Genomic DNA, 16,340 nt, shown 5'->3' with positions numbered 1-16,340 from the left:
GATTTCACTTTTTTCTGAGTGTAATTTAATTTGATTCGTTTGTGGTCATCCCCTTTATCTTTGCAATTTCTATATTTGGAACAATTTAGTGTAGTGTAATTTCCAACGTGTTCCTACATTTAAAATTTGTTTTGTAAATGCTTCGGGCACACTGTGCCCGGCACAGCCCTGCTTCAAGTAGTGCTATGGCTTCGGGACAAACTGCGAGTCCTTCAGCAATCTATCTAACAATTTCTAATATTTGATAATTGCATTGTTCTATTCTAATTGTACGATCGACCTACAATGGCGTCATTGCGCTCAATTAATTACTCGGTATAATCTACTCTTTGTCTACCTTTGTGTTTACACAGGTTGCGCTTTAAGAACATATTAAAGAAGACATGTGTAACACATGCCACAGCAGCGTAACCCAATTTTAAATTAGTTCTATGTTACTAGCCGTTCGTGTTGGTATAAAAAGCCATGCCGCTGTTAAACAACTATCAGTCAACTTTCAGGGCACCTCAAGCAAAGTAATGAAACTTCCAGGAAAAGTACTTCTTTTGATACTTGGGGTATGCGGTACTTTATCGTATGCAAATGTTCAATGTGTATGTGTACAACCGAATTGTTTCGATTGTAATACATGTAACAAGGATTGCACCGATACAGCTCTCAGACAGAACTGTGACACCGACTGTGTAGTACCGCAAGAAGATTTTTATGCCAATTGGAAAATGATAACTATGTCAAAGCGCATGGCTCCGATAAACCAGAAAACCTGATTTCCGTCACAATTTATCCTGCTGCACACTATGACGAATCACAGACAGCGTGGATATAACAAACTATTCAAGCCCGTAAGAATTGCTGCTATAAGTTAACTGGACTTTATGACAACACACTTAGTGAATTGAAGAACAATGAAGCATGTGTTCAACTTTTTGATGGTTGTGACTGCACCGGAGCGAGTCTTACTGTTGATTCCACATGGTCAGCAGATTGTTTGAAATGGATTGATTGTCCTTCACGTTTAAGCGAAGGCGGAACGCGCGAACGACAAGGCGTCATCGTTTAAGCTTTGCTGAGATGTTATGGTCGAGTGTGGTGAATACAGTTTTAAGTTTTTGTAATTGTTGCAAGTAATAAAAATTAAATTGACTTAAATTGCGATTAGAAAAATATTTTGTGTTCACTACTTTTCCCAAAGAGTTCTCGTAAGTCGGCTGTTTTACTTGTTAACGACAGCACATTAACAGATAACATAAGCATGCACACTGGCCAATATCGTGTTATCCGACTCCCAAGTAGCATTTCAGAAAAAATAACTTATTCGTTAAATTAACGTTGTAGCAACGTTGCCACAACGGTTGTGCAACCGTTGTTGCCCGGTTATAGTTTAACCTAGGTCAATTAACCGTTGGATAACCGTTAAACAACGAAAAAGTTAAAAATTATAGTTGCTCTACCTTCAATTTTTAACTTTTTCGTTGTTTAACTGTTATCCAACGGTTAATTGACCTAGGTTAAACTATAACCGGGCAACAACGGTTGCACAACCGCTGTGCCAACGTTGCTACAACGTTATTTTAACGAATAAGTTATTTTTTCTGAAATGCTACTTGGGACATTATCACAGCGGGCAATTTATTTCAATCGCTATACTTTCCAGGTTAATGCAGTGTTACACAGCGAAATGAAGGTTACTTATGAGGTAGTACCAAAAAAAAAGCTTTGATCAAAAGAAGTAATAGATTCGCTAATAACATTGATGGTGATGAAAAACGCAATATGTGAAAGATCTGCACGGTTTTTCGCTAAACATTTGAAACATTTTAGCTATTGTATACTAATTTTGAGTAGAAAATCCCAGTAAAATCATTATTACTCAATTACAACTCGTATCACCTTATTAAGATGTGTATCGGGCTAATAACGCGAGATTAGACAATTTACTATTTTATAGCCAAATGATTTATTAACTTTTTTCTCTAATCTAATCATTTTTTTCAGTTCTTGAAGAAAAGAGAGACCACAGAACGGTGTTTTAGTGCAGTAAGTTTTCGGTTGTTTTACTGGAAGGTAGCTAGACGGAGGCAACTAATTTAAGAAAAAAATAATTTAACATTAAACTTAACTGATCACGATTTTCAATCATGTACATTAGTGAAGTGGCGAGGAAATTTCTGTATAACGTGACTAAGTTACTCACAACACAACAATATAGAGCTTCCAAAATTTGACAAAAAAATTGTAGATTCTCAGAGGTTTCTTCGAGTTATTGAAAAAAAATCGTCTTCCTTTAATTAGTTTAATTAATTATAAATAAATATACAAAAGCTTCTAAACAAAAAGCACCGTTCAGCATTGCCAGAAATAGTCGTCAAATGAAATGTTCACTTTTGGGTATCTATTAGAAAAGGAACTGATACATAAAGCAGAAAAGTCGAGCGTTCCATTTGATATCAATTTCTCAGCTATGAAAATTTACTAGAAGCAGGAAAAATTCATTATTAGTGTAATTAACACTAGTATCGAACATTAACATACAAAGCGGTTGTACTATTTTTTACAGGATGAAGGATCTCGTAAAGATAGCGCTGGTGCTATCACTAATATATTCAGGTAAGATTCATCGACAAAATCGGAATTTAAGTTGTGATTTTTAACATGAAAAGATTAAATTGCCATATACGTTGTCGGTCACGTAAAGCTTGAGTGGACATTGTTTCGTATCAGTTAAAAAAACCACTTAGATAGCCTATCGGCCTTCACCTTCTTAAGTTTTATTATCGATATAGTGTGAAATTCCTGAATTCAAATTCAAGAGCCTCTAATTTTTATACCTCGGGGGTCTAATGGTCAACGCAATGACTTTATCTTAGACAATTTTCATTTACAGTTTTTGGACAAAGCTGTGTTCCCGAAAAAGACAGGATCGATTGCTACCCATTCGATGGCGTAACAGAAAGTGCTTGTGTTGAAAAGGGATGCATTTATTGCAGTTCAACCACGGCGCCATCATGCCACCTTCCACAAAATTACGGCTATATTAGCGATGGACAAATTTTGCAAATTCCTGGTGGATACAGAGTCAATTTACGACGAGCCACAAATATTTCTTACGTAGGCGGTGACGCTGACGAGATATCGATTTTCTTCTACACCGAATACAATGAACGACTCAGAATTAAGGTGAAAATAAATGACAATTGGGATTCTGTTGCACATTCAAGAAAATTTGGTAAACAGGTTACAGATAACACCGATCGCTTTGAAGTACCATTGGACATAAATCCTCCATTCAGCACAGTATCTGGCGATCCACTTTACAGACTCGAATATTCAAACGATCCGGTTTTCTCGTTCAAAGTAATTCGTGTATCTAGTGGTGTTGCCGTATTCGACACATCTCTTGGAGGACTAACGTTCGCCGACCAATTCATACAAATTGTTAATAAGGTTCCTTCTACTAATGGTTATGGCATAGGTGAAAATGAACAACTCACATACAGACATGATTTCAGTAAATGGCAGGTCTTTGGTTTATATACGAGAGATAATACACCTGAAGTACGAAAATAATCTGAAAACAACTGCTATGTAACCTTGATAATCAATCGTATTTCTAGGGCAATACTAACATTTACGGTGCACATCCGACGTACACCATGGTCGAAAACGATGGAAATACACACACTGTACTATTTCTGAACAGCAATGCTCAAGGTTTGTCTTAAAAATTTGGTTCACAATGAAGACTAACACAATTTCTCATATGGTTTCATTAAAGAGTTCATTTTGACTCCGGCTCCTTCCTACACCTACAGAACTATCGGAGGGTTGCTTGACATTTACATTTTTATGGGACCCACACCCGAACAAGCAGTTGCACAATATCATCAAGCCATTGGACCACAGCCCATTCCTGCTTATTGGTCGTTGGGCTTTAATCTTTGTCGTTGGAGTTATAATTCAGTTGCGAATATGAGAGCCACCATAGACAGACTTGCAGCTGCAGGCATTCCACAGGTTCGAATTATTCTTTAGCAGAATTTTCAAAATTTTCAACTAATGTTGACCCTACTGGCAGGATGTACAATTTGGCGATTTGGATGTAATGTACGACTGGCTTACTTTCACCTACGACGAAAACAACACTTACAACAGCTACTCAGACTTGCCTGCATTTATCCGCGAGTTGAAAGCAAGAGGAATCCATTTCATTCAGAGTGTGGTACGTATGAAATTTCGTGCTGCAACAGAGAATACACTTCTGACACAATCTTATCACACTGTAGAATGCTCAGATATCTTCCGAAGAGAGAAGATTACCTTCCTATGATCCGTTACGACTCGGAAATGAAATGGATGTTTGGGTCAAACGTACGGATGGAACTATATCTACTGGTACTCTTTGGCCAGGCGGTGAAGGAAGTGGATGGACGAAGGTATAAATTGCGTCGACTTTTGACGGTGCAAAATTAATCCATGTCTTTCAGCAAGCTGGTCCAGGTTACGGAGGTCCCGTATATTTCGCTGACTTCTCGCGTCCTTCAACCATAGATTGGTGGTATACACTTTGTAGAAATTACAGAGAACAACTGGAATGGGATGGTCTTTGGCTGGTAATTTTAATCAGGTCATTTGTTTATGGAAAATTAAAAGTCTAACAAAATTCTAGGATATGAACGAACCTGCTAGCTGGGTCGATGGGGATGTAAATGGTTGTGCAGATACATTAATAAATCGACCTCCATACACGCCAGGTATTAGAAATAACATTTCGGACTTGACAATATGTCCGGATCATGTTCAAGACTATGGAAAACTCTACGATACTCACAGTCTGTATGGTTGGAGCGAAGCTCGTGGCTCATTTGAGTAAGCTTTTGAAACAATCGAAATTGATGACTGTACCAGCATCTGACTCATAGGGCCATTCAGCGTATCTTCGGAACAAATCGTACTTTCCAACTCTCTCGATCAACCTATCCCGGATCTGGGCGATGGGCGGCACATTGGTTGGGTGACAATTTTTCAACATGGAGCAATTATGGAGCTTCGTTGATTGGTATCATGGGATTCAATCTGTTTGGTATACCACAATCTGGTGTCGGTAATTGAATTTGAAAAACCATTTGAGTCGAATGCCGAAATTCCTATGCAATCATTTATAGATATCTGCGGATTCTATGGACGTCCCTCTGAGGAATTATGTACCAGATGGTTGCAGGCGGGTGCTTTCTTCCCTTACTCTCGTAACCACAATGTACGATCGGAATCCAGCCAAGATCAAGATCCAGGAATTTGGTCAGAATGGTCACGAAACTCTACACGAGATGCCTTAATGATCCGGTACACATTACTGCCTTACATGTACCACCTATTCTACATCCATCGAGTAAACGGAGGAACAGTAATGCGTGGCCTTTGGCACGAGTTCCCGTCTGATTATAATGCACTTAGATGCGATACACAATTCTTAATTGGACCAGCGTTCCTAGTAAATCCCGTTATGATAGAAGGAGATACATTTGTCAACGCTTACTTCCCCAAAGCAAGATGGTATGCCTACCGTACCGGTGAAGAGGTAAAAACATAATTAAAGTAAATTCACATCGGGCTCAATATTACAAAATTACTTAGCAATCATCTGGTCACGTTTATCTAAATGCCCCGATCGACTTTATCAATTTGCACGTTCGCGGAGGATATGTACTTCCAACACAGGAACCTGCTTTAAATACCATGCTATCGCGTAAGAATCCATTTGGGCTGATTGTGGCTTTGGACGAGACATTTGCAGCTAAGGGAGACATGTACTATGACGATGGCATCACTCAAGGTAAAACACAGAAAGAAATGAAACTCTTTTTGTTCTGACCTCACTATTTTCCTTCCATTTGTAGAGGTTCAACAAACGGGCGTCTTCTTCTTATCGACCATTACCTACAGTGACGGCATACTAAAGCAAACGGTGATCAATAACCGTTATGCGGATATATCAACGCTGAACTTGGAAACCATCCGCATATTTGGTGCTCCTGGCACAATTAATAATATTTTGGTGAATGGTGTCGCTCATACCGATTACGAAATTCTGGATAGCAATGAGATTCAAGTGAAGAATTTGAAAATTCCGGTCAATACCGAGTACACCGTTACATTTACATATTCGAATAGCAGTAGCCGCGCCCATTCGCAGTTCGGATATAATTTCGTTTTTTATGTTTCGATCTTGTATGCTCTGATCCGATTTGTAATGTAACTGTGAGTTGTGCGAATTAAATAAGAATTTTAGGAAAAGTTTAATTGGTTGAGTTTATTGTGCTCCGTATACTCATGTGTACACAAGAGAGAGAGAGAGAGAGAGAGAGAGAGATACCCATAATACTAACGAAAGCTTCGGGAAAACGATCATTGCGCTGTGTTGTTTACTAATCCAATTATTCTCATCATGTAAGACGGTAGATCTGCATGTATTACATCAACAGAAAGAAGATCCCTTGATCTGCAACGTTAAAGAGCACCCCGGTCACACTTCTTATGCCAAATAACAAACACGTAATTACATAACTTCTATCAATTATCGATAATTAATTGGTTTAATTATTTGACGTGTTTCAAGTGGCTATTTGTCCACCAATTCATGTTCCAGTACACGTAAACTGTGGTTATCTACTTTGCTGGAGATGCTACTGATAAATTATTGAATTATTCTGATGATAATTTTGTCAAAATATTTCGTATTTATGTGCTTCGCGAAACAACAGCCACTGGATGGACAGCCATAAATTGGAGATTCCATCCTGTGCCGGCGAAATTCGAAGTTTTCTTGAATCGAATGGATACTAAGTTACGATTGCTCTTGTATGCACTAGGTACATCTTCTCCGCAGTATTGACGGGCAATTGTCTCTTTCCCTTCATAGTCCGATTCAATAATCTGTACATAATTGTCGGCACAGTGGACGGACGAGCCCATGTCGAAGACTAAAATTTATTGAGGGAAGCGACGCAATTAGTCTGTGGGCAAAAGTATTCACTCCCCTTCAATGAACTCACCCGTAAACGTTAGGGAAACTACTAAATTTGGCGGCACACTAATATCCCATCGGCAATCCGACGCATTTCGATCGTTAGCTGGATACATAGGACTGGAAAATTGTCCCGCATAATTGAATATCTGGCCACCGCAACCCAATCCGGTGTTCGTTGCCAAGTAAGTTATGTCATAAGCTCCATTCGTGTCTACCCATGACACATCCATTTTCTTGGTTTTGATCTTAAGACTACTGGAATTAGCGAATATTGGATTTGGGACTGAGCCCGGGCAGACGTGTTGAAGCAATTGGTTACGACGATTATCGAAGACCTGATGATGGAAGAACCGAAATAAAATTGAGGCTGAGAAACGACGTCGACGAACCGTACTTTAATCGGGGCGGTTTCATCGGTGCATTGGAAGGTGAAATCCGACAGGTATAAACACTCCAAAGTATAGGGAAATTGTATAGTTTTCCGGTACCGTTATGTATGTCTCGCAATCGCCTAATTGTTTCGTATATAGTCGTCCTTGAAGGCTCGTGTAATTTCGGTGGCACGCTGCAATCGTATCAGTCTTTAATATTCAAATTAGAAGAAAAACGTTTTCTAACTTCCATTACCTGGCGTCATTCTGGCAATAAACTGGAATCCGGATTTCTGATTAGATTCGTTACTACGGAATCGAACTTTCACTCTTTTCGAACTTGATACGAAATCGTTTGGAATGCCAGCACCACAGTAATCATGGGGTGCTGTAGGGAAACTTCGTCCCTACAATATCAACATACTACTTAACCTTCACAGTTCCAACGGATTATTGCAACAACCTACCCAATAGAAGTATGGTTTCAAAACTCTTGACTTGCCTCCAGAAAAAATGAATTGAGAACCCAGTCCTTCGGAGTTGAAAAGATTTGCCTGAAAATCGTAGATGGTAAAAACTTGAATTAAATAACTTGAATCGAATGACCTACATCGTCGTCAGTCAATCTTAGGTAGTCAAGACTGCATTGGCCACCTGAATCAGCGTCCTCCAAGTCGAATTTCTCGAAATGAATATCGATCTGTTCCGTGTCAGGAGCTTCAATTACCCAATCACATTGTGAATTTGGCCTATAATTGGACGAGCCAATCGGCCAGGTAAGGGTGTGTTCAGGTGTTGTTGAATTCAGATGAATTAGAGTCTTTCCACATTCAGCTGCTTCCATTTTTATGTTAGCCGAAAATCCTGAACTACTTACGATGGAGTCTGAAGTTTAAAAGGAAAAACACGAAATCTTAGCAGTAGACAGTATGGAACATATAAACGACGGCATACTTACCAGTTACATATCGAATGAACAATGATCGTCCACTGGATATAATATTTTGCGGCAAGCTGTGTCCGCACAAATTCTTTTGAATTGGTTCTGCAAAAGCATCTGATCCGTCCAAAACAGCCACAAAATCACAAGTGCACGAAGAGTTATCCCTATGACAAGGAGCGAGATGGAATTGTTCGAATTCGACTTTTACGACGAATCCCTCCGGCACTGTAACCACGTATTGACAATCCAAAAGTGGTGGATAGGCCGCGCCGGTTTTATCGAGATTATAGCTGGGAGATCTGTCATTCAGTTCAATGGTTTTGTCGCAATTTTCACCGAACAATATCAGCGCACTAAAACCGCCATCGTTAATATTTCCGTCCGAGCGGAATTTGACCACGGCTTTGTTCGATGCAATGTTGATAATTGGGGCATGTTGCGTTAAATTGCCACATAGCAGAGCTTTACGATGCGTATCGTCAGTTTTTAGACCTTGGTAAACCTCCACCGCATCCAGATAGCACTGATCATTGTGCTCAATGTCGAAATATTCGAAACGAATTGTGATTTTCTTCTCTGGCGGTGCTGTGATAAGCCAGACACAATTTAAGAATGCGGCGTACTTGCCCGATTCTTTTCGGGGCACTTCAATCATTGAACTGTCGGTGACGTTGCCTCCACAATTGTCCAGATAATACTTGGACGAGAAGCCTTTTTTCTCAATCATATCATCGCTGGAAAATATCAAATTCAGTTTGTGTTTGTGGCGGATGTGAGTCAACGACTGTTTCCAACAATAAACGCCGACTAGCATTGGTGAATTAGGTGGGAAGGCCCACTCTTCATACTTGTAAATGGTTAAATTGTCGTAGGCACAAGATCGGTACGTATCTTCCAGCTCAAATTCATCGAAATCCACATTGATGTAATCGTTTTTACCAGCCAACAACGTGTAGTTACACCTAAAATCTCTTGGATAGCGGTTCGGGAAATTCGGACTCGTCAAAAACTTCGTAGCTTTGGTTACCGCGAATACGCCGCCACAGTTCTCTTCCCACTTGATCGTAAATCCTTCACCAACTGTATTCTCGTTGGTGCGGAAAATTACTCTCATTTTATTACCCGTTGAATTCAACGGCTTCGGAGTGGACCGTCCACAAACGCGAGCCATTCTTTGCCAATTATCGTCCACATAGTCCTGGATTTCGATGTAATCTTTTGTACAATCAGTGCTGTCTTCCAAGAAGAATCTATTTATAAACGATAATCCAATGTGGTAGCCTGAAACAAAAAGAATTTGTAACATTTGCATTGGAATTCGGAATGGTAGTGGATGTACCGATGCTGCTCGTTATGTCCCAGATGCATTCAATATTGTTGGGATATTGGGAGCCATTCAATGGGCTAGAGAATTCGAATAGCGGATGTTCAATCGTTCCGCCGCATACGCTGTAGTTGGCTTTGATGTGCAGCTCAAATGTGGTATTCGGATGGTAGTTTGTTGAATGATATTCGATGAACACGGCAGAAGCTGATAGAGGTAATGTGAAATTGAAGTTCTTTGCTGATGCGCCGCAGTACTTTTGTTGAATTCTCGGCATGAGAGGCGACGAATTAATGATAATGTACTCGGTCGTACAGTCGATGTTTGCATAGCTTCCAAATACCTGGAATAATAAAACGTTGAAGAGAAACAAATTTGAATAGTAAAATCTAACCCTACCGCAATGGGTGCACTTTCAACCTTAGTGTAATGCCATGCACACGCTACACGGCCATAATTCTGCGGAAATGTGGGTTGTCGAACGGTGACATCCTGCGTATTCTTTATCAGCTTTCCGCAATTATGAACTTTGTAATTAATTGTGTACGGAGAAACATCTGCATCGTCTTCATCTTTCTTGGCGATAATTTTGACTTCAGCAAAAGGAGAAGCGATTGGCGGAAAGTCGTTCGTGCCGTTGCATTTCTTCGTGAACTTTGTATTGCGTGTAAATGGTTGAAATTGTACGACTATCGGTGACATCATAGGGCAACGAGAAGATTGTGTCTCTGATTCCGTTATATATATGCCCATCGTACCAGCATTACTTTCACCTCTAATGAACGGTACGTTCTGGTCACGTTGATATTCGCAATAGTAGGAAGAGACATTTTTCGGTGATTCAATGGTTCCCTCGTCTGAATTCAAATTACCACTGCAAATGGTTGGCTCTTCTGAACTATACTTAAGCCTGAATCCACGATGGCCAGCATTGTTCTTCAGCCATAAACTAATCAGCATTCGATTGTCGGATGAATAGACCGCTTCACTGGTTTCGTTTTGCCACAGTCGTTCTATTCCAATGGTATACGTGAAATCATTGTAAAATATCAGAGTTGGTGGACCGAAAAAATCAAAATCCAAGATTTCGGCTTTCACTCGCCGGCCTTTCGGGACGGTAATTCTCCACTCACAGTATTGTCGGAATGGACGACCGTTGGGATAACCTGGACTCGTAATATAACCACTCTCGGCTGAAACTTCATTACCACAGTTTTCCACCGAATCTGTGAATGATATGCGAAAACCTCGATACATGTTGTTGCCATTCATCGTAACAAATCGTACCAGAACCTCCGAGCTGGTTAGAATTGACTCGGGAAGGTCATCATTTCCACAATATGTGCCAATTTGGTCGGTCGTTGAATCATTCGTATTCCTTGGTCCTTGAACGATGCTGTAAATTTCTATGTGATCGGTTGTGCTACAATTGTAAGCGCTGGGTAGATTCAAGTCAACGAAAGTCAAATTCAAGGCAGATCCAGTAGGCCCACTGATGTGATATTCGCAAACTGAATTTTTTTCATAGCCACCGAGACCGGGATAGTTGCTGGACTGAATCGTTCCCCTCGAGCTGCGATAGAATCCACCACACTTGGCTAACGTTATATTAGCCTTGAAACCATTCATTGGCACAGGAATATCCGTGTAGTATTTGATCCTAACCATATTGGACGTAGAATACTGACTCGGTGGCATTTTACCACAGAATTTGCCGATTACATTTCCGCTCGTAGTTCCGCCGTTTCGAATCTCAACGTACTCTTGATCACAGTCTTTGGCATTGGTCACATCGAATCGTTCGATAAAATCGACTTGAATCAGTTCTCCACTTGGCACGATGACAGTCCACACGCATTCAATGTGAGGATGAGGTATGTTGGGAAAATTGGGCGAATGGATAATGCTGGAATTTTCACCGTTGAAAATTATCGTACCACCGCAATCGAATGTAACCTCTTCGTAGCGAAGTGCGAACGAGGAGACTCTAGCCAGACTAGCGTCTTCCTTGAACACTACAAAAAACATTAGATAATTTCCTGCTGAGGGCTATAAACGTTAAATAATTTCCTCACCTACAAGGGCCCGATTACTCGATGTCTTGTCCACTGTTGGTATTGACGTTCCGCAGAATTTACCTTGGCCCAGGAATGGCGATTCCATACTTGCTCCATTCTTCAGTATCACATAGCTGCGACACTTCGAATTGTCATTAGTTGGAACATCGAAATTGAGAAATTCAAATTTAATCGTTCGTCCGCGGCGAACAGTTATGCTCCTAATGATGAAAGCAATAATGAAAATCTCTTTCTATATCAGTCAAATCAGTTCGGGTTACCAACCATTCACAGTCAAATTCTATGTAATTCTGTAATTTTCTGTAAACTGTAATTACACCACTAGGACCAGTCATGGGAGCACCACATTGGGCTTTTGCCATGCCAAGAAATCCTGTGCGATTGGCATAATAGTCCGAAATGAAATTAAGTTGCAAATACGGATTCCCGTGCAATTGTAGTACTACATTTGGAGTCTCTTGGCATGTCCTATTCAGCAACTTATAGTTCGATAAATCACTACTGGACGATACTTTCACATAGTCACTAAGGCAGTTAAACGAATCTTCCAAATCAATTTCGAGAAACTGGAACGTTGCATGGTAGCCGGCCTGTTCCGGTTTCAGGGTCCACGTGCAATTACGATTGGCATCGTAGCCGTACGGATATCCCGGTGAGCTGATATTCACGGCAGTTACATTATTCAGATAGATTATGGAATTTTCGGTGCAGTTAGTTGTTTGGGTCTCGTTCTTGACTTCTACCCGTTTCTCGCTGACCTCATTCCATTCCAATTTAAACGAAAACTCGCTGAAGAAATCAGTTGAACTTGTGACAAACACAATGTTAGACGATGACACAATAGGATTTGTAGTCGTTGCATCAATTTCCTCAGCTGGTGCTGAATAATCATAGCCATCGTGAATCTGGTAAAATAAGAGGTAAACAAGGAAGTTACTGAAAGTTACCACGAAAAGGGGGAATTAGAAAATCTTACAGAAACCCCACTGCCGCTCTTCAACAAAAACTCCTTAACGACAATCGAAATGTAATATCCAAATCTGACCGTGATGCGGTGCGTGTACACTTGTGATACACGTTGAAAAGCAATCGGATACAATGGCGAGGTGATGACACCACTAGAACCAGTGATTTCAACGGAGGTGGCTATATGAAATTTTAATTTTACTTAATGGGAAAAGGAAAACGTGAAAGGTGATCGTATACCATAAGTGTATTGCGCCAAAAATCCAGTACCCACTTCATCGGAATTGCTTTTAAATTTCAGCCAAAAGCGCTCCGCTTGCGGTAAATCAGATGGTACATCGTTTCCGCAATATACACCTGGAAGGAAGTAATGAAAACAATGCGTGCCCAATGCGATTAAAAGCAACGAATCTAACCAACAAGGTTGCCTGAAATGCTATTCTCACGAATTTCCAGATAATCTTCGTTACATTTATCGGATAGCTCAATGTCCATTTTTTCAATGGTAAGAATCAAACGATTTCCCGGCGACGCGCTCAATTCCCAGACGCATTCCACGTCAGTCGGGTAGCTTCTGGGGTATGATGGTGGCGCTATCTGACCAGTCAGGTCTGAGAATTTACCACCGCATGCTGTAAAGAAATGTTGAGCATTTTGATTCTTTGTATATAATGTAAAATGCAAGGACAGTGTCCTTAGGACACAGGGATTATTTTTGGGAAAACGTTTTCGCACTTTTGTTCAAAATTTTAAATATTTTAAAAGTCCTCGATGTTTTTGGAGTTTTGGGAGCTTTCGCTCGCTGGGAAGAATACATTTTTTAACAAGATTTATTTATCCTTTATGATCATCTATTTCTTGAAACGTTGAAACATCCTTCGATTTCCTACGTGCAAAGTATTCTTCTTAGTATTAGCTTGTTCGTTGTAGCACATTCTTAGATTAGGTATGTACTTAGGGGTGGTCGATTTTACGGGATCGGAAATGGATCTATCCAGAGAAGTTGAGTTTTGGTCATTTGCTTTAAAGTTCTATTTTTGAGGGTCTACAGCATTTAAAAAGTCGAAAAAGTTGGCTTGTCCGGTTTTGAGATGTTAATAATGTTTGCCTTGTCATACAAAAATTAAAATTTTGATAAAATGTGACTAAAAGTATGTCGATATGTGATTCCGATAGCGTATTTAAAAGGCAATTTCATGGAATTGAGTACAGGAAAGTTTTCCGAGCTATTACTGACCGAAAATGTTTAAAACTAAATAAAATGCATTTTTAGTTTAAAGATGAGAGTGAAACACTAGTTGGTGAAAAATGTTTTTGAATCAGACACACCATTTTTGTTTCTGGTGCTATCGATAGGGAATTTCAATCATAGCCTGAGACCGCACCTTTCCAAAAATACCCATCTTGCCCGATTCGCTATATGGCTTGTATTCATTACGATGCCAAATATATGGGTAAGATATCTATTTATTTATTCAAAGCGAAAAAAAAGACTGCTCGCATACGGCGCAGTCAATAAAAAAACGATTTTTTCAATCAACAAATATTACAATAAATAAAAATCATCCGCTCTATTACTTCCTAAAGTTCCAAGAATACATGCCGCATTGCCTCTTTGTATAGCAATAGAAATTTTCTGCAACAGATAATCTTTGGAACGTGGCTCCCCTGATGCTCTCTTCATCAACGATCCCAACTTGTCAATAAATTTCTTTGTTTCTGGACCCATGCAACCTAATGATTCAAAGGCAAGGGGGGTAAATAAATAGTTTTCTTTAAGACGTATATATTGATTATGCTTAAATCTCTCCGCTTTATCTGCAATAGACCCTGCTTTCTTAGAGGATTCACTGATGTATGAAGGAGCCAAAGTATCACGTATTGTTACATCCCATAAAAGTGATTTTCCATGACTCCACGGAACTACTGTCATACCATCAGGTCTTTTAGCGTCGTCTCTAGAAATACCAGGTGGTTGCAAAATATTGGGAAATCCTGCAGAGGAAAATGCATGACCAAAAACATTATTGACAGAATCGTGTTTAGCAATAATCCCTATCTTTAATTTGCACGATAAACCATGCAAACCGTCCTTCTTAACCACAGCACCACAATTACACTTGTACTCTTCACACAACTGGGATCCTAAACGAAGACCAACAGCAATTCTCGCTGCATTGTTATCTAATAGTAAACCTAGTTGACTCGATGGGACAACCTGCAGCCACTTTGAAGATTCTTTTGTAGATGACGCAAGTAGTCTAGCACGAGTAACAGGTTCACTAGAATCTAACATCTCGCTAAAACTGCTCCTAATCACCGGTAGGTCCCAGTTTCGTTGCACCTTTCTCATTTCATCATTATCTGGAATAAAATCGTTAGGAATGGTATCTACTATGCTTGAAATGTCATCATCAATTATTCGCAAATTAAATTTACTCAAAATTTCATTCGACAAATCAGATGATGAATACACAGATGACAGATAGGCAGGCATTGCCAAGTCTTCAACTTTCCGAATCCCCAATCCACCAAAAACTAAAGGAAGAGAAGCTTGATCCCAAGCAAAATCTGACAACCTAACATTCGTAATCGCCTCAAGCGTAGAACGGAAAATCTCGTCAACACTTTTCAAACGATCGCGCAGCGAAAAAGTCCTGCAAGTACGCAACAAATAACTAAACCTACAGCTCCCTAAAGACTTCCTAAAAATGCACAAAGCCGGATGAACATCCATTAATTTCAAACGGTCGCACATTATTCTCAACGATTCAACCTTGGAAGAAAAAACCCTCTCTAAACCTGACTCAAAAATCGGAGACCCTAATATCTCAAGAAAAGACTCATCAACTCTCCTGATACCTGGCAACAATGCTGATATATCAGCATACATCCTAGCTTCGTCTTCACTCGAAGCATTAACAAAAAAAACCTCACATTTCTTTGTATTCAGCGGTAAACCAGACAAAACACAAAAATCTAAAACTCTCCTAATATCGGCAAGTATCACTGATAATTTATCAGCAATCGTTCCGTCATCTAAATACCAACCATTAAGCCTAGAAGAAAGAGAGTGCGTCATTCTCATAATACCAATACAAAGTAGAACTACTCGAAAGATTTTTGAGACAATTTTTTTATTTCCAATTTTATTCGAATTAAAGTTACAAATTATGCCTTATAAGATGTTTATGGACTCATCTAATGAAGTTCACATGCAAGGTGATTTATTTTAACATTTCTTGATAATACAGGTCCGTAGTACTTCTGGTCACCGAATGACTACTGAAAGTGTTAAGAAACATCAGAATGTATCACCTTGCATATGACCTTCATTAAATGAGTCCATAAACATCTTAGAAGACATAATTTGTAACATTATTTCGGTTAAAATTGGAAATAAGAACTTGCCTCAAAAATGTTTCGAGTAAAGAATAAAAGCCAGATAGCGAATAGGGAAAGTTTGGTATTGTTGGAAAGGTGCGGTCTCAGGCTATGAGATATAGTAGCAACTGAAGATATACCCAGCAGTGGATGAGCTAGACATGACCAGCAAGCTTCCTGATAGTGAAAGTTGTTCACATTCTCAAAGCAAAAATGTAAGATTTCTTGTTAGTGCAAAAAATTGTTCGGT

At 39.6% G+C, this 16,340-nt stretch overlaps 2 protein-coding genes across 3 annotated transcripts in view; one reads left to right on the top strand and one right to left on the bottom strand.

Annotated features, from left to right (window-relative positions):
- The first annotated feature begins 1,993 nt into the window (after positions 1–1,993).
- Positions 1,994–6,297, top strand: LOC119080831 (sucrase-isomaltase, intestinal-like). 2 transcript variants are annotated; one of them, XM_037189387.1, is made up of 14 exons: positions 1,994–2,037; positions 2,558–2,607; positions 2,885–3,177; positions 3,235–3,555; positions 3,615–3,711; positions 3,776–4,014; positions 4,076–4,219; positions 4,284–4,433; positions 4,485–4,610; positions 4,667–4,866; positions 4,920–5,101; positions 5,163–5,575; positions 5,632–5,830; positions 5,895–6,297. In XM_037189387.1, exons 2-14 carry the CDS (start codon positions 2,559–2,561, stop codon positions 6,251–6,253), a joined length of 2,772 nt encoding a protein of 923 aa, XP_037045282.1. In that variant the 5' UTR covers positions 1,994–2,037; position 2,558; the 3' UTR covers positions 6,254–6,297. The 2 variants fall into 2 exon arrangements, with proteins under 2 accessions (XP_037045282.1, XP_037045281.1); XM_037189386.1 differs by having other exon boundaries at positions 2,032–2,097; positions 5,895–6,295.
- A 559-nt stretch (positions 6,298–6,856) lies between these two features.
- Positions 6,857–16,340, bottom strand: part of LOC119081125 — a 48,403-nt gene continuing 38,919 nt past the window's right edge. The window contains exons 68-81 of the mRNA XM_037189869.1: positions 13,123–13,338; positions 12,947–13,063; positions 12,717–12,886; positions 12,005–12,645; positions 11,738–11,940; positions 10,062–11,677; positions 9,678–10,005; positions 8,354–9,619; positions 8,006–8,280; positions 7,863–7,949; positions 7,652–7,802; positions 7,419–7,589; positions 7,050–7,359; positions 6,857–6,977 (exon numbers count right to left, since the gene is read on the bottom strand). Coding sequence (XP_037045764.1) covers positions 7,435–7,589; positions 7,652–7,802; positions 7,863–7,949; positions 8,006–8,280; positions 8,354–9,619; positions 9,678–10,005; positions 10,062–11,677; positions 11,738–11,940; positions 12,005–12,645; positions 12,717–12,886; positions 12,947–13,063; positions 13,123–13,338 — 5,225 coding nt within the window. The 3' untranslated portion in view covers positions 6,857–6,977; positions 7,050–7,359; positions 7,419–7,434. The remainder of the gene's footprint in view (positions 6,978–7,049; positions 7,360–7,418; positions 7,590–7,651; positions 7,803–7,862; positions 7,950–8,005; positions 8,281–8,353; positions 9,620–9,677; positions 10,006–10,061; positions 11,678–11,737; positions 11,941–12,004; positions 12,646–12,716; positions 12,887–12,946; positions 13,064–13,122; positions 13,339–16,340) is intronic.

Source organism: Bradysia coprophila, unplaced genomic scaffold (assembly GCF_014529535.1).
Source record: "Bradysia coprophila strain Holo2 unplaced genomic scaffold, BU_Bcop_v1 contig_350, whole genome shotgun sequence".
Lineage (NCBI taxonomy): Eukaryota > Metazoa > Arthropoda > Insecta > Diptera > Sciaridae > Bradysia > Bradysia coprophila.
This window is presented reverse-complemented; position numbering and strand designations above follow the sequence as displayed.